The following is a 26009-nucleotide window of genomic DNA, read 5'->3' as shown; positions in this document are numbered from 1 at the left end:
GCCAAGCCTCCCGGTTTGACCGACCGCGCCAACGTCCAATAGAAACGCTGCCTTTTATTTCCAGTACCCAATCACATCACAGTACAATCTTTATGGCAAGTACAGTAGCAAGCTGTCGCTCCGATCAACAAGCCACTATTTTGGAAGCAGTTTTATAAACACTGTTCCTCCTAGTTGATGTCAGTTGCTATCTGCTTTTCCAGCCGAGACATATCACGCGTGATCAACTCAAACCAGCACAAAACCTGCCAGCCACATAGCTCTTATAATCGATACGGTTGGATGTCATCGACGGTGGAAGTTTTAGATAGCTGACGCTCATTTTTTATTAATTTTACTTTATGCAGGCTAATGACAACTGAACCAGCCAGCGTTTAACTTTATTTAATTCGCTGATTCTTATTGATAATTGATCAAACGACCTAGAGCTGTCATCGATCATCTGGCAAGTTTTTTTTTAAGCCAGCGTTTCTTTTTTTCCAAGCAGAACAATAGCTCGGTACCTACTTGTTTTTTAAGAACCGTCCAATCTCCTTTTAGTTTGTCAACAAAGCTGTTTTTATTTTTTATAGACTTGACAAATAAATAAATAGGCTATTAACGCTAGGCAACATTGATTACCGATATCTGCTAAACAGGGATTGTGATTGTCCAGCTAAACCCGTGTTTACACCATTTAACCAACCTAAAGTAATTTATTTACATTTGTATGCTCAGTTGTGTTATAGCCTACCTATAACACTGTAATTAGACTTTTTATTGAGCGCTTTTTCCTACATTGCAAGTTGTCTACATCTCTCACGTTAAGTCTCACAAATTTCCATGACAATTAGCCTAACTGAGAGGCAAGCAAAGCTATAACTGAACACAAGGCGATCGAACCAGCTGCAGGTTGGAATCCGACACCGGATTGTTTTAATATTGTTGAAAATGGCGGCGATCGGAATGGTGCAGATGTTGATCGAAGCAGCCGAGTACCTTGATCGTAGGGAAAGAGGTATGCTACAATATGATTGCATTGTTAGCTCTGGTTCATTTTATTCATGAATTATTACCATGTCACCCTTCCCCCAACAATCACGCTAGCATTGCACCTGCCATTGGAAAAATAAGTTTATTTTGAGTCTGATTTATGTCTATTATATGGCATAAAGAATGTTTTATTTGTATTGTATATAAATGGGTCATGCATTAAAACCAGCGTGGCTTTTGCACAATAGAGCAGAGCGTATCATACAGCAGAACATGGGTTAAATGTGTATTGAAACAAAAGAGGCACTGCACATGATATGCAACAGTAGGCCTATATGCATTCGTCATTGATTAGCATGTCAAATGAATGGGGTGTATGTATGTATGCCAGATGCAATCATGTGTGAGCGACATTGTTTTCGTGCTGGGTTGATGCAGGGTATGGGTGCCCACCCCCCTCCCTTCTTCTGTTGTGGTTCGGCTACTGGGGTTTACTCCAGTTCAAGATGACATCATTGTCCGGGCTTGCAGTGAGAAGGGGAAACAATGTATAGCCACATTGCAAAAGAATGCATTTGCACGTTTTAAGAACTTGCATTGAAAAAAAAAAAAAAAAAAGATCATGATTTCATGTAAAGCTGATTCTTTTCAGCTTTCTACTGTGCCCTAGCCTTGAATGTGTTTTACTGTTACTGCATTTCCCAGATGCGGTGAAAGGTCTTGATTTGTTGTTCGTTCGCTTGCAGAAGCTGAACATGGCTATGCCTCAATGCTACCCTTCACCAGCAGCAAAGAGAGAGACAGCTTGAAACGGAAAAGCAAAAGCAAGAAAAACACAAGTAGCAGGTAAATGGTTTGACCCAATTTTGTGTGCCACCAAATCAAATTCTCAGTCCTCAGTTAACCTATTGTAAAGCCTCCATGGCTTTATGATTGTTTTCTTTTCCATGCTTTTTTTGTTTTGTGTTTGTGTTCTTTCTTTGCAACATGGAACTCTACTGGCATGGGCTATTACATCACTAAACAATTTACGGTTATTTTGTACCGTGACCTATATTGTCCCCATTCATATTATACATATTAAAGTGAAACAGGTTGAATACAATACACTGCCTTTACCAGACATTAAGCTTGCTTGCTGACACTTTCAACCTTTGTTGTAGTGTATTTTGTTCTGAATTGTCTTGGGCGATTTATATTTTCAAACCAGATTAGTATGGAATGTTACCGTACTGGCCAAATGGTATAGCTAAAGCGAATGAAGATGGTTTTGAAATGGCAGACAGAAAATTTGTGAACTGGATTTACAGCAATTCCTTCCTTGGATATGTCTCCAAAGGAAGGAAGGACAGGTAACCTCAACATGTCAGAAACACTGCAGTAGTTTACATACGCCTGATTCATCCGTGCCTAAACCCCCTGTTGGCCCATGGTTTTTCGGGCCTGGCGGCAACCCGACAAGAGTCTGCAATTTATTACCCTACCTGAGACCCAACACCAAATCAATTTAATCGCTCTCCGGTGTGCGCCTTTTCTGATGCAGGCAACATGCAACTCTGATGTGCGCTCACTTGCACTCTTATACATATGCAAACACACACAGAACACACACATCACATATGGTACGAAGACATACACTTACAGTTACAGTTTTATTATACATAACTACAAGTGCCACCAACAAAATGTTGTAGCAATATTAAACGGCTGCCAAGTTCGGACTATCCATTACAGAGACACGTAATGGCATGCAGTAGAGAATAAACTAAAGACAAGTTATGTAGTCCAGTAGCAAACGAGCACTGTGCGTAACATCTGTGCGTAACATCCACCAACACATAAGCTATTCCCAATTTGGCTTCAGAGTCGAGACAGGAGTTACTAAGGACTTCTTCTCCTTACATTATCAGTGAAAGAGTTCAATAAGCCTGAGTCCAACCTCAGCGCCATCTATTAATAAAACATGTGGCCTGATCCCTGCCATAATCAGGCCCCAAATGGCTTGCAGACCTCTAGTCCAGGTGGGCTGTGTAAGATTTATACTTATTGCATGCCAGTGTCGCATGTGGAAAACATCTACACACTAACAACACTTTGCAGTGCGTTTTGAGGTTTTTTCGGCATGCAAAGTTTGCATGAGGTAGCCATTCTGCAGTCTAAAGTTAAGATTTGTCAAACGTGTTTTAGTGAGTTTGAGGTGTGTGTGTGTGTGTGTGTGTGTGTGTGTGTGTGTGTGTGTGTGTGTGTGTGTGTGTGTGTGTGTGTTTGTGTGCACGCATGCGTGTGTGTGCTCTGACTTGGTGAATTCTCTGCAGTGTGAGCGACAGCAGTAAACACCAGTCCGACTCCTATGGGGCTGTTAAGTATGACATCATTTTGTAGGCAGAGGAGAATTTCTGCCCCCAGTTTCCGTGAATCTTTTTACTATTTTTACTATTTAAACATTTTTCTTCTCTTTGTTGTTGAAAGGAAAGTGTTAGAATTATACTTTAGTCGATATGTTTTAGTCGTTTTTTGAAATAGCGAGGGACAGAAAATGCTCGGGGGGCAGATTCTCCTCTGCCTACAAAATGATGTCACGGCTTAAAAGCCCCATAGTGAATGGCCACTTTTACAGTACCACGGCAGGCAGGGCAATCCAAGGTGGTTGCAGGAGACTAGGAGACAGATAAGACCTGACAGCTCCAGTCATCTGGGTGGGCATACATCACATACTGTAGGACAAAATACATAGTGACATTCATACACACTGTAAACACACACACACACACACACACACAATCATCCACGTGCACATATAAACATAATGCCAATACTAGGGCTGTCACAATTATTACATAATCGTCTAATCACGATTATTTGACATAATCGCGATTATTTTTCATAATCGTCATAATCGTTTCCATGTTGAAAAATGTTCATGTGTTTTTTTTTTAAGTAAAAAATAGTGGAAATAGCAGATCTACAAGCTCACAACGCGTCGCATCGCGACGCGTTGTGAGCTTGTAGATCTGCTATTTCCACTATCAAATGTTCTTTTTTAAGTATAAAGTTGTCAAATATGTCAGTAATTTCTTTGTATATTTAGGTTATGTGTCATATCTACCATGTGCAACTTCAAAGCCTAAAAGCCAAACAGAAATGTAATTGTCAACGACAAAAACACAATGAAATCGTTGATCGCAATTATTTGAGAGAAAATTAATCGTCATGTAAAATATCATAATCGTGACAGCCCTGGCCAATACAACAACATTTTAGTCACATAGACAGTCAGTCAGTCGTACAGAAACACAACAACAGAAGTCCTCCCACATACACACAAAACCATATAATGACACATACCAAAGTAACATAGCCAGTATCAACCACATACTTCACCCATTGACAACTGTGTTATGCAGATTACTAGGACATGCAGAAATGACGAGTGTGTGTGTGTGTGTGTGTGTGTGTGTGTGTGTGTGTGTGTGTGTGTGTGTGTGTGTGTGTGTGTGTGTGTGTGTGTGCGTGTGTGTGTGTGTGTGTGTGTAGGGCTGTCACGATATGACATTTTACATGACGATTAATTGTCACTCAAATAATTGCAGATTAACGATTGAATTGTGTATTTGTCGTTGATAATTACATTCCTGTTTGGCTTTTAGGCTTTGAAGTTGCATATGGTAGCTATGACACATAACCTAAATATACAAATACATTACTGACATATTTGACAACTTACTACTTAAAAAATAACATTGATAGTGGAAATAGCCGATCTACAAGCTCACAACGCGTCGCGATGCGTCGTGTTGTGAGCTTGTAGATCTGCTATTTCCTCTATTTCTGACATTTTTCAACATTCACGATTATGACGATTATGACAAAATAATTGCGATAATGTCAAATAATCACAATTAGACGATTATGTAATAATTGTGACAGCCCTATGTGTGTGTTTGTGTGTGTGTGTGTGTGTGTGTGTGTGTGTGTGTGCGTGCGTGCGTGCGTGCGTGCGTGCGTGCGTGCGTGCGTGCGTGCGTGCGTGCGTGCGTGCGTGTGTGTGTGGGGCAGTGTTGTAACTCTAGATCATTGGATATTAAAGCTGGATAGACAAGAGGTGAACAGGGGTCATGTGCCTATATATATGCACCTAAGCCTGCCTTGTAATAGGAACCTGATGTTATTCAAATATTTGGTTTAGCCTGTTTGCCAGACCCCGTTCTTTCCAGCTTGACATCATTGATGTTGGACAAGTACATTGTGTCGGAGGTATTACAAATGATTACCTATTCCATACATACAAACTGTTACTTGCTATAAATATCCTATGCAACCAAAACAATACTATAATTATAAATGTAATATAATCCTTCCAATTTGATTGAGGATTATGTACAGTAGATGCTAATCGCAGCAGTTCCATCCTTGTTCAATCATAGCATCTGTCTATATTGTTGGATGCAAAAGCATCACAACTCACAGGCCCTCAAGTTAAACAGTGCTGATTCTACTTCCCATGCCATCTTTGATATTCCATTGTCTCTTTTTGGTTTGCCTTATTTCGTTGTTTTTGCTAAACACTTGATTTTTTTTTTTTTTTCTCCAAAGTATCCTACAGTATATTAACGATAATGTGAATTATATATTGTTTTATCCCAAGAAGGCCAATTTGTTATTAGTTAGGCTCTGCAGCCAAGATGACTGGATATACCATGGTTTTAACCCTCCAAGACCAGTATTTCAACCAGCACAATGACACAGTGAGTGATTCGGCCCCTTTTTGAGAAGGGAAGGGTGGCATTTTGCCTGGGAGAGATACGTAATTATAGGGTAAAAGGCATTTATAGGGTTTTTTGTTGTTGCTGCCGAACCTTTGTGAAATGTAGGGCAGGCAGTCATGTGACCCAGTATGTACATCCAGCGCTAGAGCCAAGCCTCCATCTCCTGTTGTTTCCACATGGCGTGATGATGTGTGAGTGGTGGGGGGAAGGGAGTCACTGTATTTCTGGTGTGTCAGTAGTAGTAGTGCCTTCCCCCTCACCAGGCATGGGAACACATAGACATCAAAGGGGGCTTGAGCCCCTGCCCCTTTATCTGTCTGTGCCATGCCATGCCATACCTGTAGGCAGCATTCAAGAGAATTGCCTTGTCCAAACTCTCCTGAACTTGAATGCAGCATATTATGCTGAAAGAATTGCCCTCTTTGTATAGAAATCCATGCTGTACGCCACTTGGTTATGCTTAGTTCAGTGCGGTATCAAGCACTGAAAATAGCCGACCTCCATGCTCACAACGCGTCACGTTGAGCTTGGAGGTCTGCTATTTTCAATATTTTCACCAAAAGGCCCTTTTAATTTAAAAATGTCAGCCCCTGCTTCTCTAACATTCTCTGCACGTCCCTGCCCCTCACCTTCTCTCTTCTTTTTTTCTACACCTCCCCCCTTCCTTCCCTCTCACTACACCTCCTCATCCCTCTCTCTGGTCTCTTGGCAAGCAGTGGAGAGCACCAGCTCCTCCATTACAGAGAGGGAAAACAGCTCCCCCCCACACTCTACCAAACCCTACACAGAGTATGCATGTGTGGTGCATTATGGAATCCATACAGTGATATTACCATGCTTGCTGTGCAAGATAATGTAGTCCACCCCATGGCTCACCCGTTTGTTCTTTTACTCCAGTGTTGATGCCTTAGGTGTGGCTATAATATCCACATAAATAAGGCTATTGTCCTTCTCACACCTAGGGATATTCTAATATTTTCTTCCTGGATACCTGAACTTGGGTGACGGTTGATGAGTACAAAAAAAGGACAATAAACATATATACATTTATATACAATATATTATACACCTATTGCTGTGTCTTCATGTTATGTGCCACTCATTACTCACAAAAACGAATGTTACATTTAACCTTAACGAGAAGATGTGTCAACGTTGTTATAAGGAGGAATCCTGTTTTGCTGCGTTTTCTGGGAGTATCTGAGTAGGCTAATTGGCTAGCATTGCAGCAACTGTGCACTTTTTACAGCTCTATACTACGTTTGATGTGATATTATTGCTATCATTGTTGTATGGCCTCACTCAGGTTAAACCCTTTGTAAAACTAGAGATGCTCCGATTGCGACTTTTGGGGCCGATACTGATCAACTGGAATCAGTATCTGCCGATAACGATATTCCCATATTCACATGATAATTTACGTGATCGGTGCATAGACTTGCATACTCTCCGATACCAATACCAGCATTTTAGGCTGTATCGGAGGAATATCTGATACTATAGGTATTGGAACAACCCTACTTGCTGCTGACCCCGCTAAGGCCGCTTCAAATCCAACCTGAGACTCTTACTGCATGTCATCGCCCTCTCTCTGTCTCCCACCTTTCCCTTCTATCTGTTCACTGCCTAACAAAAATCCAGATTTTAAGAAATGCAGTGGCCCACTGTAATGATATGTCCCAACCAAAAGTAATCTGTCATGGCTTTCTGCAGAAAAGGAACAGCTTGTGTTCCTCTTCATGTTTGACATGATATTTTGTTCCCAGAACAAAACCAGTTGGGAACTTCTGGCCTTGATCATGGCTTATTACAATGCTTGGAGGCAGGAACCCAACCTTTTGGCTGGCAAAACAATAAACACTTGAATTTACATGCCAGCCATTTTGCTTCCCTGCACCGACAGAGGAAATATGGTAGGCTACTATGCAGTATGAAGAACAGTCCTGGGTACCCAGACTACTGCTAGTTTTCGGTTTTGCTACTAGAAAATTGCATTCCCCTGGTTCCCCCTGATTACACAGCTAGAATTAAAATCCCTAGAAATTAAGTTAACTCTGGTATAGATTGTTCCTTACAGAAAGTGTGTGACACTTACAGTAAGTCTCAGATCTGCCAATTGCTTTTAAACCTTGATAAAATAGACCTACTGTACAACTGTATCTCAAAGCAAATTTGGCAAATTACCTTCTAGTCTCTTTTCTTATATAAAAATGGTGAATATAACATTTTGTATAGAGTTTTGTGTAGAGTGCTTGTATTGTGTATTGGGCTAATTGTAGTTTTTATATTTGTACGAGAATGTATTTGTCTTATTATAAAACAGCATTTACAAAACAGCCTTATTGCAGGTCAATATTATGCAGTACAGAAATAATCATTGCACAATGTGACTAATCACACTATTTGCTACATATTACTCACTTTGGAGTGCGCTATATTGCTCAGTGTAGAAATACTCAACATTACTCTATATTTAATAGTACCTAGACAGTATAGTATGCTCAGCGTAGGTTCAGCATAGGTATACCATACCTAGTTATGGCTGATTTATATTTAATATTGTGCCAGATCTATAATCTCACATTGCAGGGTTATAGACCTGCTATTTTCGGCTTGTAACTAAGTATAACTCAGGCTTTACTAGGTGTTCTGTTTCGGCCTACCAGCCGACTATACACACACCACTGTCGGGTCATCGGTATAGTTTTAGGGGTCATCGTGTGGTGAGCATGCAGAACGAGAGTTGGGGGTGCTGGGACGAGGTCTGGGCCCATCCAACTGCTAACCCTGATAAGTGGGATCATTTCTCTGTTATGTCACCAACGGCTGCCTGCCCCAGTGGAAGAATGTGTCCCTGGCTGGCTGCTGAAGCGACTGAGAGAGGAATATTACAGACAGAGTGAGACAGACGAGTGGAAGTTAGTCTCTCTGTCTCATTCTCACTCCCATAGAGCAGGGGTCTTCAACGTTTTCAGGCCAACGACCCCTTAGCTGAGAGACAGATGAAGCAGGGACACCCCCTCTACATGTTGTATAAAACTGTGTTGCAGATTTTCATAGATTTGATCATCAGTCAATGTTGGGTTCGTGTTAATGTATTTTTTCAGACATTTTATCACTTAAATTGTCCATACTTTGTAAACTTGACCTATATGTCCGCTCTTTTTTTTACCTCCACACCCAACCTATTTGCCGAAAATAGCTGATCTACAAGCTCTCAAAGCCTCGCGCGGCGATGCGTTGAGAGCTTGTAGATCTGCTATTTTAGGCCAAAGTTCTCCTCAGAATAGGGATGTGAGGGTTCAAGTTGTTAATCTAAAAGAATTATCCTATCCCAAAGATTTGTCGGCCCCCCCCTTGTAGTAACTCTGAGGACCCCCTGGGGGTCCCAGACCCCCTGTTGAAGACCCCTGCCATAGAGGCTGAGAGGGAGGGAGTGAGAGACAGAGGGAGAAAGATGAGAGGGATTGAGGCACAAGGAGTGAGGTACGGGTGAGAGACAGTAGAGGAAAGGGTTAGGAGAGTGACAGATAAAGGAAGGAGGCAAAGTGGGAGCAGACATCGAGGATAGTCCTAGAAATGGCGAGACACCCTGTTCCACATTGGCATGCCACCACTTCAAGTTCCCCAGTCAAACCACACTACACATGGGAAAAGTGTTAAAGCCACCTCCTTCTCACCACTGTATGTAGGGAACTCTTCCCTGTATTAAGCTGTGACTGGAGCTATAAGGACAGAGTTTGCCCTCATTAGATGGGTGCACGCGAGGTCCCATAAAGTTTTTGGACCTGTGCCACACATGTGCATGGTGAATTGTGAGCGATGTGTGTGTCGGGGTGGGGGTGATGACAGTGCCGGGCAGCCTGACCTGAAGGTGTAGCAGGGGCTATTCTGGGAGCAAGAGTGTGTGTCCCCTCCATTTGGTGTGTGTGTGTGTGTGTGTGTGTGTGTGTGTGTGTGTGTGTGTGTGCGCGCGTGCGTGCGTGCGTTCGTGCCACTGTGTGTGTGTCTGTGCAATGCAGCTTACACTGCAATGCAGGAGTCAGGATCGCCACTGGCACACCTCTGTCTCTATCACCTTCAGCTAGTGTGCGCTCTCTCTCTCTCTCTCTCTCTCTCTCTCTCTCTCTCTCTCTCCTCTCACTCTCTCACTCTGCGTCTCTGCCCTGCTGAGGACATGCATGGTGAATGATTAGGTGGTGTGTCTGGAGGTCAATATAAAGCACTCCCCCTGTATGATGTTTCTGGTTACTGTTGCTAAGTTTACCCATTGGACTCCTGTGTGTGTGCGCTGTGTGTGTGTGTGTGTGTGTGTGTGTGTGTGTGTGTGTGTGTGTGTGTGTGTGTGTGTGTGTGTGTGTGTGTGTGTGTGTGTGTGTGTGTGTGTGTGTGTGTGTACTGTACTGTGTAGGCGTATTACTATCCATGTGGAGGCCAAAAATACCAGACAAACTTGACCTTATGGGGTCATTTCCTGGTCACTATGAGGGAATGGGTCATTTAAATTCAGGTTAAGGTATTTGTGTATTTGTGTGTGTGTGTGTGCGTGCATGCATGCGTGTGGGCGTGCGTGTGTGTGTGCGTGCGTGCGTGTGTGTGTGCGTGTGTGTGTGTGAGAGAGAGAGAGTGACATGCAGACAGGCAACAGGCTGTTAGTGTCCATTGTTCATAAGCCTGGTTGCCTGGTGGAAAAGGCTGCCTCTGCTGTGTGTATGCAATACACATGCACATGTATTATGTGCCTGCATGGTACTCAAAAAGATTGATCCATAGAACATGCCTCAGGCATTAGAATATCACAGCTTTTCACAGAGTTCTTTTTTGTTGTTGTCAGGCATTCTGATGGCTCATACACCGCCTCACTCTCCACAGCCCACACACAAACACTCCTTCCTGCAACATGGCCTGGTACTGCAGCGATGCGTGAATCAAAACAGCAACGTGGGTGAGGCTCGTTCTTGTAAAGGAGTGCTTGTTTTCGGTGATGATGACGTAGGCGCGCCGTCTCAGGCGACCTTGAGCCACGTGAGACACCGGCGAGCGAGCAGTAGCGAGCGAATCACGGTGTCGAGTGTTACGAAGGCCATCCGAGTTATGTCATGATATGGACAGAATAGTAAATCTTCGTCCCCCCGACTTTCAGTCCAAGGGAACAAGGAGCGCACCCTACCTCCAGTTCAGCCAATCACAAGCTTCCGTGGGCGGGTCTTGGCGTACCCATGTTGCTCTCTTGATACATGCTGCAGTGATGGCACATAGATGAGGGGAATCTCACAGTGCTTCAGCGTTATTATGTGTACCACTCATTTGTAATGCATGTTTATTGTGTGTCCACAGGTCTACACACAATGAAATGGAAAAGAACAGGTATGTTGGAATTTCTGATCCTGATTTGTATGCTTGCATTTCGTGTACACTAATGTGTGTGTGTGTGTGTGTGTGTGTGTGTGTGTGTGTGTGTGTGTGTGTGTGTGTGTGTGTGTGTGTGTGTGTGTGTGTGTGTATCTGTGTATCTGTGTGTGTGTGGACAAGTGTCGTTGTTCAATAACTAACAACAATGTAAAAAAGTAGATTGCAAATACAAAGATACAATATTTCCAGGGCCATCATAAAGCGGTGGAAAGTGATAATGATTCATGGGATCCGGGGCTACAGTAGGCACGGCAGTATTAATGTCATCATCAGTATATGTTGGCAACGAACCCTTCCAAAATGCCATTTAAAGTAAATATTGCTGCTCCTCCATGGCTCAGTGAGTTTATCATGGCCATGCCAACCCAAAATAAAGGGATATTGGGTTGGGTGTTGCTAAATGCAGAGATCGCTGATTTCAGCAAACACCATATCTGATGAACTAATAAAGCTCATGTCAGTACAGGTAACATGTTCAATGTTAGCCTTTTGCATTACCTGGCTAATATGGCTGTCACTTTCCATTAGAAATTTGGGTGCAGGTCAAACTCCCTGCCCACCACCATAGAGTATTATCTCCATGGTGCATTCGGCTTGGCCAGGCGCTCCAACGAACACAATTGGCTGTGTTCGTGGGAGGGAAGCCGATTGGGGAGGGGGGACAGCTTTTGTCTCTGCATTAATGGTTTCCACAGTGGTCAGGGCGCCTGTTCAGAGAGGGGTGGAACTTGGGGGGATAGCGTGTACCTCCACATGCGTTACGCCCCCCTGGTGATACTCCTCGATGTCAGGTGAAAAGAAGATGGTGGCATGACGGCTCGGGTACCGGAGGAGACCTGTTGTTGTCTTTACCCTCCCAATGACTACTATGGGGATTAGCAGGGACGGAACTAGCTTAGAGCACTAGGGTTTGGGGAATTGGCTTGATACTAAATTGGGAATACAGAGGGGAGAAAATGGTTTTCTTCTTTTATTACCTTTTATGGGCAAGGTATTTTCTTTTTTTTTCTGTACTAGACTTTGTTCTAGTTGATAGCCTCAGATCACATGCTATGTTCAACAATTACTCTGATGGGAATGGGATTTGGGGTATCATCACTATACATACCTGCCTTATATGCAACACTGTTCCAATAAAAAATATTTGAAAAGAAAGAAATTTGGACCATCTCAACCTAGCCAAGTACTACATTCTCAAACTCTAATGATGATTGCAGTGCAGCATGCCATTTGAAGTGAAGCTTTCTTCCTAAGCTGGCTAAGCTAACAGCTCTGCAGGTTACTTCATTCCCCTTAGTGAGCAGTGTTTCACTAAAGATACAAGTAAGATGAGGTACCTGGTCAGTGGTGGCACAGCCAGTTAAAGCGCCTTAGTGTACTAACACATGCTCCTTGTGAGCTGTGGGGACCGGAGTTCCAGTCTGACCGCCACTGTTAAAGGGGTATTTCTACTCAAAGGTGCTTGGTTCAATATTTAGATATCTCATATTCATTTGACCAAACTCCATGTTAACCAGGGACAGGTGTTTCAAAGTGAACCTGTTTAACTATTCTACCAAGCAGTTCATGACTTTCATCTGGGACCATGCATACACATTTCTATTTTAGTTTTCCTCAGATTTATGAAAAACCACATCTCTTCCTCATTCTAAATGTTAGCATGGAAGGGAAATCAGTGTGGAAGTGTACACGCAGGAATGCACTCGAAATGCCAGATGGTTGAGAAAAGTAGAATAGAAACCTTAATCCAGGAAGTTGAAACCAGAGATCTACTATGCTACTAGTACTAGTCTACTAGGTATGCTATTTGAAGGCCTTAGCAGTGTCATCAGAAACAAAAAGATGAGAGAAGAGTGGCCGAAGGTCACTGCTGCAGTCAACATAAGAAGTCACAATCTATTTTATTTAGTTATTTAGACAGTTAGGGCTGTCCTGCAAAACATGCCACACCCACATTAAGGCCTGTCCATACTTTGACCGAAACCGAACATTTCGGACAAAAGGCCTGTTTCGACTACAAAATGAAGTCACTCACGACTTCTGAAAAGCATTAGACCGAATTAGAGTTCGGAAATTCGCGCGTCGGAAAGTCCAACTCAAGGAGATACTATGGACAGGACTTTACGCTACTTGTACCTGTATGAGTGAGTGACAAATAAACTCTCTTGAATCTTGAAATAAAAAAGGAATGATCTGAAGATCTACGTACTGTATGTCCATACCAAAACGCTTGGTTTCTAGTTTTGCTTCGACGTGCTTCTAGGTGCTACTGTAGGTTAAGCGTTGATTCCAGATTGTACTGTCTCTTCCTGACCTGTCTACTCCTGCCAGTGTGTGTGCTTGGTGATTCAAAACAGTTGCTCATTGGACATGCTGTCAGACTGCCTACAGTACAGCCTGAATAATGCATGCCACGCACTGAGGCCTGGGACATAAGAGAGTGTGTGCGTGTGTACTTTATTGTGTGCATGTTCCCAGTGCCCACATGTGCGGAAACTCCCGGAAAGACATCTCCTACTTAATAAACACACTCAGTAAGTTAAAAGTATGGCCTTGGCCCACCATTTTCCACTCTAGTATATCGTCGTTGTCGGGTGGAAACCTTATATGTCCAAAACCGTTCGTTTTGTATTTATCATTTTAAAATGATTTAAACTAATGATAATAGCCGATCTACAAGCACACAACGCCTCGCACCTGCTATTTTCACAGATTTGGTGTAACAGTCTTATATGACGAGGCAGAGCTTTAATTTACGAAAGAACGTGCAAATTTGAAACTTGGAGATACGAGGTTTCTGCTGGACAGAGACGATATACGTATTGTGACCAGGGTTTTCCCACCCATTGCTCACTGATAGAAATCGGTCATCATCTGATACTTATGGCTTTATCTCCAACATCCATGGCTTGCACACTAGATGAGAAGTGTTGGCCAGTGTTTGATCTCCATATAATATATTTGCACTTCCAAGTCCCCTTTTTATATGGCCACCTTCCTCTGTACTCGCCAGCTAAAAGGTTGTGTGTGTTTGCATTGCACGTAACATGACTCCAGCCGTTGCCAAGACCCTTGTTTCATGCAAGTTTTACTCCTGCCAGTCATGGGAATTGCTCCCTGGGGTCAAAAGGCCAGAGAGCTGCCACATAGGTCACAGTTCAGCATGTTGGCCTACTTGTAGTTTTTAGCACCTAGGAGGCCAGTGTGAAAAATGTTGGTCTGTGCGCCTCCACGCCCTCCTCTTCTGCAGCGAGACACTCGCTGTGTGATGTAACACATGTTGATGTTCCACTTGCACGCCTTGCCCCAGTTAGATAACTGAAAACACCACTGGTCAAACGAAGTGCTCTAGGTCCTATCCTGCATGTTCAAATCCATGTAGGGCCCAGAGGGGCAGGAAAGGTGGGGGAATTGGGACACAGTGTAGACTCTGGCCGTGGGCCGATAACACATAACTACACCACATAGGCCTACATACATACTTACCTATTGACACACTAAACTACAGTCGCTCTGAACCGGAATAACCTGTCGCTAAATTAGCCGCTGTCTCGCGCTATATCTCTGCCTCGTTTCTCTCACTCTGCCACACCCCTCATACTGTATCTTCTTCACCCAACTCCTAGTCACCATGTGACCATGTGAAATAGCTGAGGCTGGTGTGTGTTGACTCCTCGGTGTTTAACAGACATTAGCCAGTAACAGTGATCCTGTATTATGTCAGAACGGCACTGAGGCGAGCCTGGCGAGGGCATTTTCCTGTTATGCAATGGCAGTATGTTGCCCTTTAGACTGAGGAAAAAAGCCACCTGGTCCCTGCCCCAGACTTCTTTGTCTCTGTGTTGAGTGTGCACTTCGGAAGTGTGCATGTGCAGTGCACTAGGTATTACTATACACAGTATATTGGAGCTTGAGAAATCAACCTTGTGAGGTCTATTTTGCTGGACCCCACAAGATAAATGTTGTTTTAAAGGACGACTTCCCCCTTTTTCGGGGGGCATCACTAATGCTGTAAAGGTAGCATGCTTTAATGGAAACCATTGTTATTGGGGAGAAACATAAATAAATTGAATGATGTAACTGGTAGGCGGATTTCTGAAGTGTCCAAAGCCCTCCTATGATCCACTGGCTGAGTAGATTATTATTATTTAATCATGAGCATTAGTGAGGAGGACCAATTAAATGAACATACCGTAGGTTGAACATGGGTGAGGTTGTCCTTTAATGGTTAACACAATCTTTAGAGCCAACTCAGACAATGTTACAATTGGAAAATAATTCAAGTCAGGGTTAGTTTAGGCATTTAGTGGTTGGAGTTAGGAGTCAAAATGGCATTTAACGATAAATTGCCAATGAATATCAATGTGTGAACTGATTTGTTTGTGCTTACCTTTGGTTTTACCTGGGCAAGCAGGCTTTTCTGTCTGCTGCTTTGAATATGCCTACTGTATGTGAGTTGCACTATGAATTTATGTGCATGTCTGTTTTTAGGAGTGTGTTATGTAGTGTGGGATACATTTTAGAGGGTTTGGCAATTGGCATGTGTGTATGTTGAAGAGAGGGGTGTGTGTGTGTGCGTGCGTGCGTGCGTGCGTGTGTGTCTCCTTTCTAAATAACATTGGCTTACGTCATTTTGCAGCACTACTTTAGGCTACGTTTAACAGTATTACTCAGAGTAAACATTAAATGAACAACCTTGAAAGCTATGCAGTTGCTGCAGACATCCACTCCATTAGAGCGATGTGTGTATGTATATATAACACCCACACACATACAGTATGCAGGGGCGTCACACCAAATTGTGGGCCCTGGGTACAAGGATTCACTGCGGGCCCCCCATGAATGTTAACTATTGAAAAATAGCAGATATACAAGCTCACAGCGCGGCACCGAGTGCCGCGCTGCAAGCTTGTATATCTGCTATTTTTGAAAAATCGTGAAAATGTGTGCAAGAAACCTATGTCAAGGACCCCCAAGATGATATGTATTTGGCCACGGACCCCGATCTCAAAATATTTAGTTCCAGGGACCCCCAGAAGCAAAATTTGAGTTAGAAATGTTTCAAAAATAGCAGATCTACAAGCTCGCAGCGCGGCACTCGGTGCCGCGCTGTGAGCTTGTATATCTGCTATTTTTCAATAGATAAAGTTACTAGGGCCCCTCCACCTTGGGCCCCAGTAACTCAGTCCCACTTTCCTACCCCTTGTGACGCCCCTGACAGTATGAACACTTCCTAAGTGCTCCTCTGCTGCTCTGATGCATATAGACATACAGTACAGTATATACACTTGCACGCAGCCAGGAGTTGGAGGTGTGTGTGTTGTGTAACAGTGGGGTCATGTGGTCATCAACACCCACCATACCCCTGCAGCTGCCAAGTCTGTCAGTTTTAGTCTTTTAGAGCGGAAAAGAGAAAGCAAGTGAGCAATTTACATATATAAAGATGGAACCACCCGTCTCGTCCAGAATTCAGATGTGTTCTTTGGGAGTGCTAGAATCAAGCTCAGTGAGCAGATGGCAGTTCTGGTGAACCAGCCATCTGTACTTTTGCAAATGTGCTGGATAGCATCTCAGAGCATTGCAAACGTTGGCCAACAAGCTTGATCTTGAAGGTAGAGCCAACGTCTACAACACTAAAGGAGCATCAATGAAAGCCTTACAAACTAGGCTAGGGCATTAACGAAAAAGTCGACTCAGTCGACTTCATTACACAAGTCGACTCCCACCAGAGAAAGTCGAAAGTCGAAGTTGAAAAAAAAAGAAAACTTTCTATTGTGAAAATAGCATGCGAGGCGTTGTGAGCATGTAGATCGTCTATTTTCACAATTTCTGCCTCTATATATTTGACACTTTGGCCAATGTTTACTAAGTTAATCATTTGGGATCCCCAAAATAATTGGGGGGTCGTGTGTGGTGTGATGACGTCATCAAACGATAAAGTCGACTTCAACTCAACTTTTTACTGAGTCGAGTCGACTTGCAAAAATCACAAGTCGTTAATGCCCTATTACAAACCAATCTTAAGAAGCTAGATATCCTCCATAAAAGGGCACTAAAGATAATTAGTGTGGTTGAGGACTATGCCATGATGCATTATGCCATTGCTAAGCTGTGTCATTGCAGAACAGTTGCTGCACTTCCATGGTGCTAATATCAAATGCCTTGACAGGAGCGTTTTCCACTCTGCTGTAACAACATGAAACAATATGGTCTGTCATAATTTGTACATACTGTATGTATACATTTAGCGTGGGGGATGCAGGCAGGTTTGGGTTGTGGTCGGTTAAGGCAAATTAGTTTTTAGCACATTTTATACACAATGGGAATTCAAAATGCATGTACTTTGTAGTCCTCTACTAAACAGGAAACCAACCAATGTTGGAGAGTTTTCTTTTCCGTTTTGGTTGAACTAATGCGAAAAGGAGTCTTTTTAGCTTTAGTTGGTTTTCTACTCTGTTTACGTTACTCATGTCAAGGTTCAAGGGTATTTATTGTCACATATACAGTTTATTACAACTATTGATTTTAATTTCACTGCTTTACAGGGGGACTAGTCTTTGGCTTACTGTGTGTGTGTGTGTGTGTGTGTGTGTGTGTGTGTGTGTGTGTGTGTGTGTGTGTGTGTGTGTGTGTGTGTGTGTGTGTGTGTGTGTGTGTGTGTGTGTGTGTGTGTGTGAATGCAATTTCACTGCTTTATGTATGTGCTCCACTGTAATGATAGAATTACGAAAATAGAGTATGTCTCTCTTCTCTCCAGACGGGCGCACTTACGGCTGTGTTTAGAGCGCTTGAAATCCCTCGTTCCACTTGGACCAGACGCCAACAGGCACACCACTCTCAGCCTGCTGATGAAGGCCAAAGAGCACATTGCGGTGTGTGTGGGTGTACATGTTTGTATTTGTACCTGTATGTGTGTGATGGGAGCAGCCTAATCAGTGTGAAGAGGGTGATTTGCTTGACCACTGTAGAGGATAAGTGTGTAAGTGTTGCGTCTTAATGACTGACCTTAAAGTTTTAGATAAGCTGCAAAAGGAATACGTACACAAAACACTCACACACCTTGCACTTAAGAACACAGACCCACAACTACACACACTCACAGCACCAAACATATTTAGTGTGAAGGTACAATGGGTATCTCTTTGGGATACATTGTGCAAGGAGAGGTCGAAACAATATTCTATTCGTTACGCAGGAACATGCTGTTGACACATGAAGCCTTCATTTTTCCATGTTTCTCACTTTAATTCCCGAAGGCAAATGACTTTCTTTGTCAGCCAAAAGAAGCAGATGGTTGCCCACAAAATGCTTCATGGGAATTGTAGGAACACAGAGAAAGGCCAAAACAAACAGAGGAAACTGTCTATCTATAGTTGTGGCATTGAAAATATTGTTGTTTCAATAGACATCACAATAAAACTATTCACTGAAATGCACATCAAAAGCAATATAGTGTCCCTTTAATACCCCCAAACCCGAATCTAATCTAACTAATTCTAATGCTGCTTTTCTCTCTCTCTCTCTCTCTCTCTCTCTCTCTCCTTTCCCCCAATCCATCCATGTGCTGTGTAGAGGTTGGAAGACAGCGACAGGCGAGCCCTGCACACCCTGGACCAGCTGAATCGGGAGCAGAGACACCTGAGGAGGCGTCTGGAGCAGCTGGGGGTGGAGAGGACGCGCATGGACAGCACAGGTTCCACCCATTCCTCGGACAAATCTGACTCCGACCAGGGTGAGTCCTGCAATTATTTCCAGGTAAACAACATGGACAAAATACTCGGCCTTGAAATACTATAGGCCTCACCAGGCGTCCGGGTGTTGTAGAGGTAAAATATTCGCCCACCACCACAGAGGTGCCAGGCAGTGGTGCCTCTAGCGTGGCAAGGCACCCTAACGAAGACAAGTGGATGTGTTAGTGGGTGGAAGCTGTCTGTGGGCTGTGTCCTTGTAGCTGCACTAGTGTCTCCTACTGGTTGGACGTGGCAGAGTGTTCAGAGTGGAGGAAGATATTGTGAATCATAGTATGCGTTAAACTCTCAATAAAACTCCTTACTATCAGCTCAGCTGAAAATAAATGGCTGGTGACTTTGGAGCCGTGTGCTTGTCTACATCCTCCCAACAGTGGGTGTTGGCAGATGTACACATGGGGGAATTGGCAGGAAGGAAATTATACTATCCACGGGTTAGGGTTTTAAAATAACTAATAATGGCATTTCCTGGCTTGTCTAATAATGGCATTTCCTGGCTTTCCTGAGGATGTATGGCATCAGTACTATGATGTCAGACATCTCCATATTTGGGTAATGTTTCAGTGTGAAAAATATTTGTGAATTTACATCCATGGCCTACTGGCAGCATGCACAAGAAATCTGGCGCTGTATGATAGGTCCAGTGGTTTGCGATATTAACTGTGGACAGACACCCACATACTGTAGACCCTATTCCACACAAATATATGTAGTATTTAGAAAAAACAATACAAACTGAAAATTGGATATCGTATAGGGAATTTTGGTGGATGTGTCAAACATTTTTTTTGTTCCCATTCAGTACCTGGGAGGGACGGCCTCTAGATTTAGTAAATTAGTTGGTTGTCTAACAACAGCTGGGCAACAGCTGATAAAATTATATGAAGTGGGAAGACCACTAACAATGATGATCTATTCATTTTTTGTATTTCTTTCCCAACAGAAGACCTGGATGTGGACGTGGAGGGTACAGACTACCTGCTGGGCGACCTGGAGTGGAGCACCAGCAGCGTGAGTGACTCGGGGGACGAGCGAGGCAGTCTGCGGAGCAGCTGCAGCGACGAGGGCTACTCCAGCGCCAGCCTGCGGAGACTGCAGGACACTCAGGAGCCGGCCAAGCAGCTGGGCTGCAGCCTATAGGAAGAGCACTGTCTCTAGCAAGTAAATCCTCTCCATCTCCCCGCAATCACCCAGATCTTTTTTCTCAAGATTGTACCACTATTTTCTGGTTCTATAACCTCCACCTAGTTTCTGCCAATCAGACTTCCATCCTCCCCAGCAGGACTGACCAACTTTGAGGCCTTTCCTTCCCTGCTATCACCACGGCATCTGTTCATTTCCTCACACCCACACGTTGAATTTTGTTTTCCGACCGGAAACACCTTTCAAGGCAACCTGCCCGCCCACCGTCTGTCCGTCCATCTGTCAGGATCCGAGGGACTGTCCTCCAGGCATTGCATCATTTACTCCTGTGCTCTGCTCCAATCAAACAAGCAGGGCCTTAGAAGAAACTCTAAGGCACTTTCGGTCCGCATCTCTTCCCTCTGTCTCCTCTTACCCCAACCCTTTGCCATCACCAACCTTCAGCCAGAGAATGTTACCACGCGATGCCCCACTGCCTCTTTTTCTTTCTAATGCCTCAAGAGCCATAGGAAGTTGTTATGAGATTCAACACCATACACCAAACCCATTCATGATTCATGAACACACCTCCCCCTCCTTCTTTCCTTGTTCGGCAACACAGAGCGCCATCCTAAAGCAGTTTTTTTTGCCCCTGGTGACTGCCCGTTAACCATCCATGGGTGGTATTTTGCACTTAAATGGGAAGAATTGCCTTTGTAAACAAAGCTGTGTCCCAGCACTGTCTTAAAAAAACAACAACTATTGGGTCCCTGACTCAACCTATATGGTTGTATGATTATCAGGTGAGAATGACCAGTGACATCATGAGTGATCAATATGATTAGAAACAAAAGAAAGTGTATGCCTGTGCTGTCCACTACAGGCTCCCTTTTAGGACATACTGTATTAGCATGAATGTGGAGATCTGGATTGTTATCAAACTGTGGTGGTCAGCAGCAATACATCCCATCTTTTTCATACCCTGTACTTGTGTTATGTCCACATCTAGAGTACAGAATCCTTCTGAGGAAAATAACAAAAAAGTAAGAAAAAAAAAATGTGTGCAGCATGAGATTGTGAAGGGATGGGGGTTATGAGAGTACTAGTCTGCCTCTCTCTGACGACGGTGGCAATTTTACAGCAACTTTTTAACCTCTGTGTGTGTGTGTGTGTGTGTGTGTGTGTGTGTGTGTGTGTGTGTGTGTGTGTCTGTGTGTCAGTGGTCCCGTCTAAGCTGACCATGACACAGGTGTAAGGGGGGGGGGCTATCATTATCAGAGGATGGGGAATTAAGCACCAGCTACTGGTCAAATGCTGGTGATCTTTTGGCCATGGCTGGATTGTTTGTGTACGTACACCACCAGCCTCTTGGCAAGTAAACCACCCACCGTTTTTTGGTAATACTTTATTCTGATTGGTGAAATAGTGAACTCAGCCTGTTTCACTTGCCACCGTGGCCTATGGTTAAAACGAAAGTAAAGTTTCATGGCCATTGGCTGCAATATATCTGAGAACAGTCTAATGACTGGAGCACATTCCACTATGTCTGTGGTGTCCCATCATGTGCTCGAGTCGGAGGGCAGAGTGTATTCAGGTTGCCATCCACCTCCAACCAGAGAGGCAGAACCAAGCGGTGAATTCACCCTTTGTAGTGTTAAGGGCTGTCCATAGTGTCTCCAAACCTTTTGTGGGGAAAGTCTGACTTGAACCGGACCTTTCCGACAAAAGGTTTGGTGATGGTCGAAGACGGTGCTATGGAGAGCCCTTGACTTGGACATTATTGTCCAACACTACAAAGTAGTGTAGTGTTACAGTAGTTGGACTCTATGGCACATTATTGGACACCACTGCACCATGTAGAGAGGAGAGGCAGGTAGTGAATGTCATTGACCATTATTAATGAGGAGAGTACACTTCAACGTTTGTCAGGTGTCCCTGAAGCCTAGAAGCTGAATTCGCTGACAGGCTTTTCACCTTTCGGGCGGAACATGCTCAGTAAGGACAGTGTCCGTCTCTTGCGTGTTCCAACCCGTGAAAGCTAACTGAAATATCCCAACTACAGATTCACTCTCCTTCTCCTTGCCTTCATATAGTTATTTATTGTTTCAGCAGAAATGTAGACATTTGTAAATAGTTTTAAACTTTAAAGGAAGAAAAAAAGGATTTCTATGTAAAACAAAAGAAAAAAGTATTTATTAGATCTAATATAATGAATATATAGATGAATATATATATATATATTTAATTAGTCATTGGTTATGTTCTTGTGAGGTTACAGTATATTGAGATTTTAACTGTGTAGTTTGTTTGCACAACCTAGTCCAATCCATAGCTTTTTAGAAACCGTCTCTTGTGCCTCTAGGCTTTTGGTGTCTATTCTGAATTTGGCGCAGTGCTCCCTGCAAAAAAAAAGATTATTTCTTTGTTCTTTGTGGTTAATTCTGACTTTTATCTGTTTGAGCTATCTCCTCCTTGTTCGCTGGAGAATAATAAGACCAAAAAAAAGGTAAAAATAAATATGAATTAAAAATGATAAAACTTGAAAAGGGGAGCTAGGTATGAGAGGTGGGGGTTTGGTGGCAGTGCGCAAAGTCACGGTGTTGTGTTGCTCTTTGTTTGTCTCTTTGAGCTTCAGACAAAATGGCCGCTCCATCTGTCAGAGTTTACCTCAATGGCCTTTTTTTTTTAGCAAATCATGGGCACTTACACATCACATCACAAGTTTACAGGTGTAAAAGAGTGGGCGAAATTATTTGCAACCTTCCCACAAATTGCATTTACATTTGAAATAAGAGTAAAACAATATAATAACAAATCTACATACTGTGTGTAATAAAGACTTTAGTGTATTGTACAAATAGAATACATAAATAGAAGCAGTTATCAAATATGCATATAATGTATGTAAATGGGAGAGTATGTACAGTCATACAGGGTACAATAAAGTGATAGTACCAATGTAATGGGAGCATGTAAAGTGAGGGGGGGGGGGGGGGGTTGCCGCGTTCTCAATGTAAATATCCACACTCCCTTGCGTTATTACAGTGCAGTGCTAAAGGAACCTTCCACCTCTCAACCCCACGCCACACAAACACAACAAATCCTCGTTAGAGCATGATGAAGGTACACCAAAAAGAAAAAGAATAGGTTTATGATTGTTTAGTCATTTATCGTGGAATGCTGCCCTTCTGTGTCAAATTTCAACCTATCCAAAATGGAAAGGAAGTATGTAGCCACACTAGGAAGGAGGGTTCGATGGGAAATGTACAGAAGAACAGGTGCGAGTGTGGGCAGGTGCATGTTTACGCACCAGAATGCCATCTGTCAAAGCGTGTGTGATTGTGTGTGTTTATTTCGTCACTGTCATCAGAGAGAAATGTATTGGAAGAGAGAGGATGGGTGCTGGCTAGTTTGAAAACAAAACAAAAAATGGTATGGCTATGTGTGTTTTGTTAGTTTGAATTAATTTGTTTACAAGTCAAAAGGTGCAAAAAAAAAAGTCCATTGTACAAAGACCTCATGTATCTGTGTCTGTCTGAGGGAGTCCATGCCTTTCCACACCTCCATTGCCTTTTCTGTCTTCCACGACTCTGTGCGTGTGTGCACGCTTGTGAATGTGCGTGAGCGGGACTCCCTCCTCCACATGCTATGTTGGCAACCATGGTGCAGAGGGGCTGGGGGTGGGGGCAGCCTCAGCCAGTGTACTGGATGGGTCATGTGATGTGATACATGAACTAAAAGCGCTCTGCCCCTTTTTCTCTTTTGTGTGCCCCCTCTACAAAGACCTGGTGCTTTCAGCATCTGCCTTAAGAGAAGCAGGTGTAGAAATCCTCAATGAACAAGACTTCAGTCAGTCTCTTGCCTAGTCCAGTTGTTTAAGCTATCAGTTTCAACATCAGGGGGAATAATGACTCCCTTCCTCATGTTCATATGTATATTTGGGTTGACATTAATTTTGGTTGTACAATGTTGGCTACTTGCCTTAAAACAGAAACAAATGTAAGACATGACAGAAGTATATTATAGATATATATATATGGATGTGTATGATATAGTGACATCAAAGTTCATTCCTTTTTCATGGGCTGCCTCAGATGTGGTGCTCTCATGTAATACACAACACAGCGCACACAATGACTCTAACACCTCATCCTACCCCTGCACATAAACATGATTATTATTATCATTACCACATCACATATTGCCTTTCACCACAGAAAGGACAAATGTCTATTGTTGAACAATGAGGAGAATAAATGGTGGACGTTCTGTGCACACTTTTTAGACAATTGGAGAATTTGGACATTCACTTCTAAAGAAATTTGACTTCAAATGTGGTTTAGAAAAATGAGAAATGAATGCTGTAACAGTAATTTATATTTGCCAGTGATACAAAAGGAATAAAGCATTTGAAATCCTTGTTTACCTATCTATCAACCTTGTCTTTGTGTTTATTGGTGGGGGGCGAGCGCCGTTAACTCTGCAGTCACGTGTCACGACGCAAATAAATCTCCGGGAATAATTACATTCTAAGAAACAAGTTTCCTTTGGCACAGGAAACCAACGCCCCTAGTTTCCCATAATGAATACTCTTTATGTGCAACCTTCAACAGGCAATAATGAGGAGGGGGTTTTCCTGCCCTTGGAGATAAAAGAAAAGCCTCCATGGGTGGGTTGATCCTTGCCAGCCATCTCTCAGTGTGTTCCTCCAGACTGTAATCTGCCTGCCAAATCCCAGGTTTGTATGATCACAGCCATCTGACAACTGTTCAATAACCAACACACACACACACACACACACACACACACACACACACACACACACACACACACACACACACACACACACACACACACACACACACACACACACACAAAGCCTGGGATGGAGACGAAGGGGGTAGGGGGGGGATGGTACCTCGAGCAGCATCCATTCCTTACATCCTTTCTGGAGCTAGCTGACTGCTAGGGGGAGGGGAGAGAACGGGAGTGTGGGGTAGATATTCTAGGACAGGGGAAAGAGCTGTGCAACTACCTACCAACCACACCTCAGTACAATTCCATCCCATAGAGGCCTTGCTGTTGTGCTCCCAGAGGAATGCACTTTGAATTTGAGAAGAGTAATGTAATATACCTCGTAAATTTTCTATGTGGGACACGCCTCTGGGATTTTGAAGCTGCTGCCATGCCATCACCTCACCTCCCCTCTTCCACCATAGCCTGCTCCACCTGAATAATGTTTTGGCTTTTCAATCACCCTCAATATTCAAGGCTATATTCTGCATTGTTGAAAATGGAGACCGGCACATTATTTTTTCATTTGCTTCGTTCTATTGTTTTATCGCGTTTACCGTGCTAAAATGTGGGGCATGCGTACGCATGGGGGCATGCGTACAAGTGGCTAAATATGTCTTTTTAGACACAATAAGCCAGCAGTTTCTTTATTACTATTTACAGTAACACTACTAGCCCCCATAAGTCACATCCAACCATGAAAGGTTGTGTTGTATCTTGGGAATGGGCTTATTCTGTGTAAAATGACTTATTTAGCCACTTGTACGCATGCCCCCAACCACTGAAATAAGAATCTCTAAAACAATAGAAAGAAGTAAATTAAATATTTTATATTCTTTAATTACAATCTAAAATATGAACCCTTGTTGTAAAAAACTAAAGTTGTCCTTTAAGTATAAAATGTGAGTACTTTTTCCACCACTGTGTATAACACAATGAGGTCTGACTCTACCTTCCTCAAGTATGAGGTTCATAAAAGGAATTAGCTTCCGTAGTGCATGGACCTACAGGGCTATTACTGTAACAGGACATTGTAGGACCTTGTATACAATGACATAACCCACCTGTTGGAATGTATGTATACAAAAGCAGCATTATCAGCTGAGTTATGTAAGTGTCTGTGTGTGCTTGTGTATTTACACAGTTACTGAGAGGGGTCAGACTCACCCCCAAACTGTCAGATTAGGCAGATATG

At 43.2% G+C, this 26009-nt stretch overlaps 2 protein-coding genes across 13 annotated transcripts in view; both read left to right on the top strand.

The window, feature by feature from the left end:
- The first annotated feature begins 127 nt into the window (after positions 1 to 127).
- mxd1 (MAX dimerization protein 1) lies at positions 128 to 24604 on the top strand. 2 transcript variants are annotated; one of them, XM_080739572.1, is made up of 6 exons: positions 128 to 997; positions 1719 to 1818; positions 11076 to 11105; positions 17908 to 18022; positions 18723 to 18882; positions 19845 to 24604. In XM_080739572.1, exons 1-6 carry the CDS (start codon positions 931 to 933, stop codon positions 20036 to 20038), a joined length of 666 nt encoding a protein of 221 aa, XP_080595698.1. In that variant the 5' UTR covers positions 128 to 930; the 3' UTR covers positions 20039 to 24604. The 2 variants fall into 2 exon arrangements, with proteins under 2 accessions (XP_080595698.1, XP_080595697.1); XM_080739571.1 differs by having other exon boundaries at positions 130 to 997; positions 19842 to 24603.
- Positions 20034 to 26009, top strand: part of LOC308296326 (histone-lysine N-methyltransferase SETDB1-A-like) — a 28583-nt gene continuing 22607 nt past the window's right edge. For 10 of the 11 annotated variants that reach the window (XM_080739565.1, XM_080739560.1, XM_080739563.1 and 7 more), the window contains exons 1-2: positions 20035 to 20059; positions 24634 to 24758. The gene's annotated coding sequence lies outside the window, so the exon portion shown is untranslated. Of the gene's footprint in view, positions 20060 to 24633; positions 24759 to 26009 lie in introns of all 11 variants that reach the window. The other variant, XM_080739562.1, reaches the window with a different exon arrangement.

The sequence above is a fragment of the Nannobrachium achirus genome (genome assembly GCF_963921795.1).
Source record: "Nannobrachium achirus genome assembly, chromosome: 12".
NCBI classification, from domain to species: Eukaryota; Metazoa; Chordata; class Actinopteri; order Myctophiformes; family Myctophidae; genus Nannobrachium; species Nannobrachium achirus.
The sequence above is the reverse complement of the archived record's forward strand: the minus strand, read 5'-3'. Positions and strand labels throughout refer to the sequence as shown.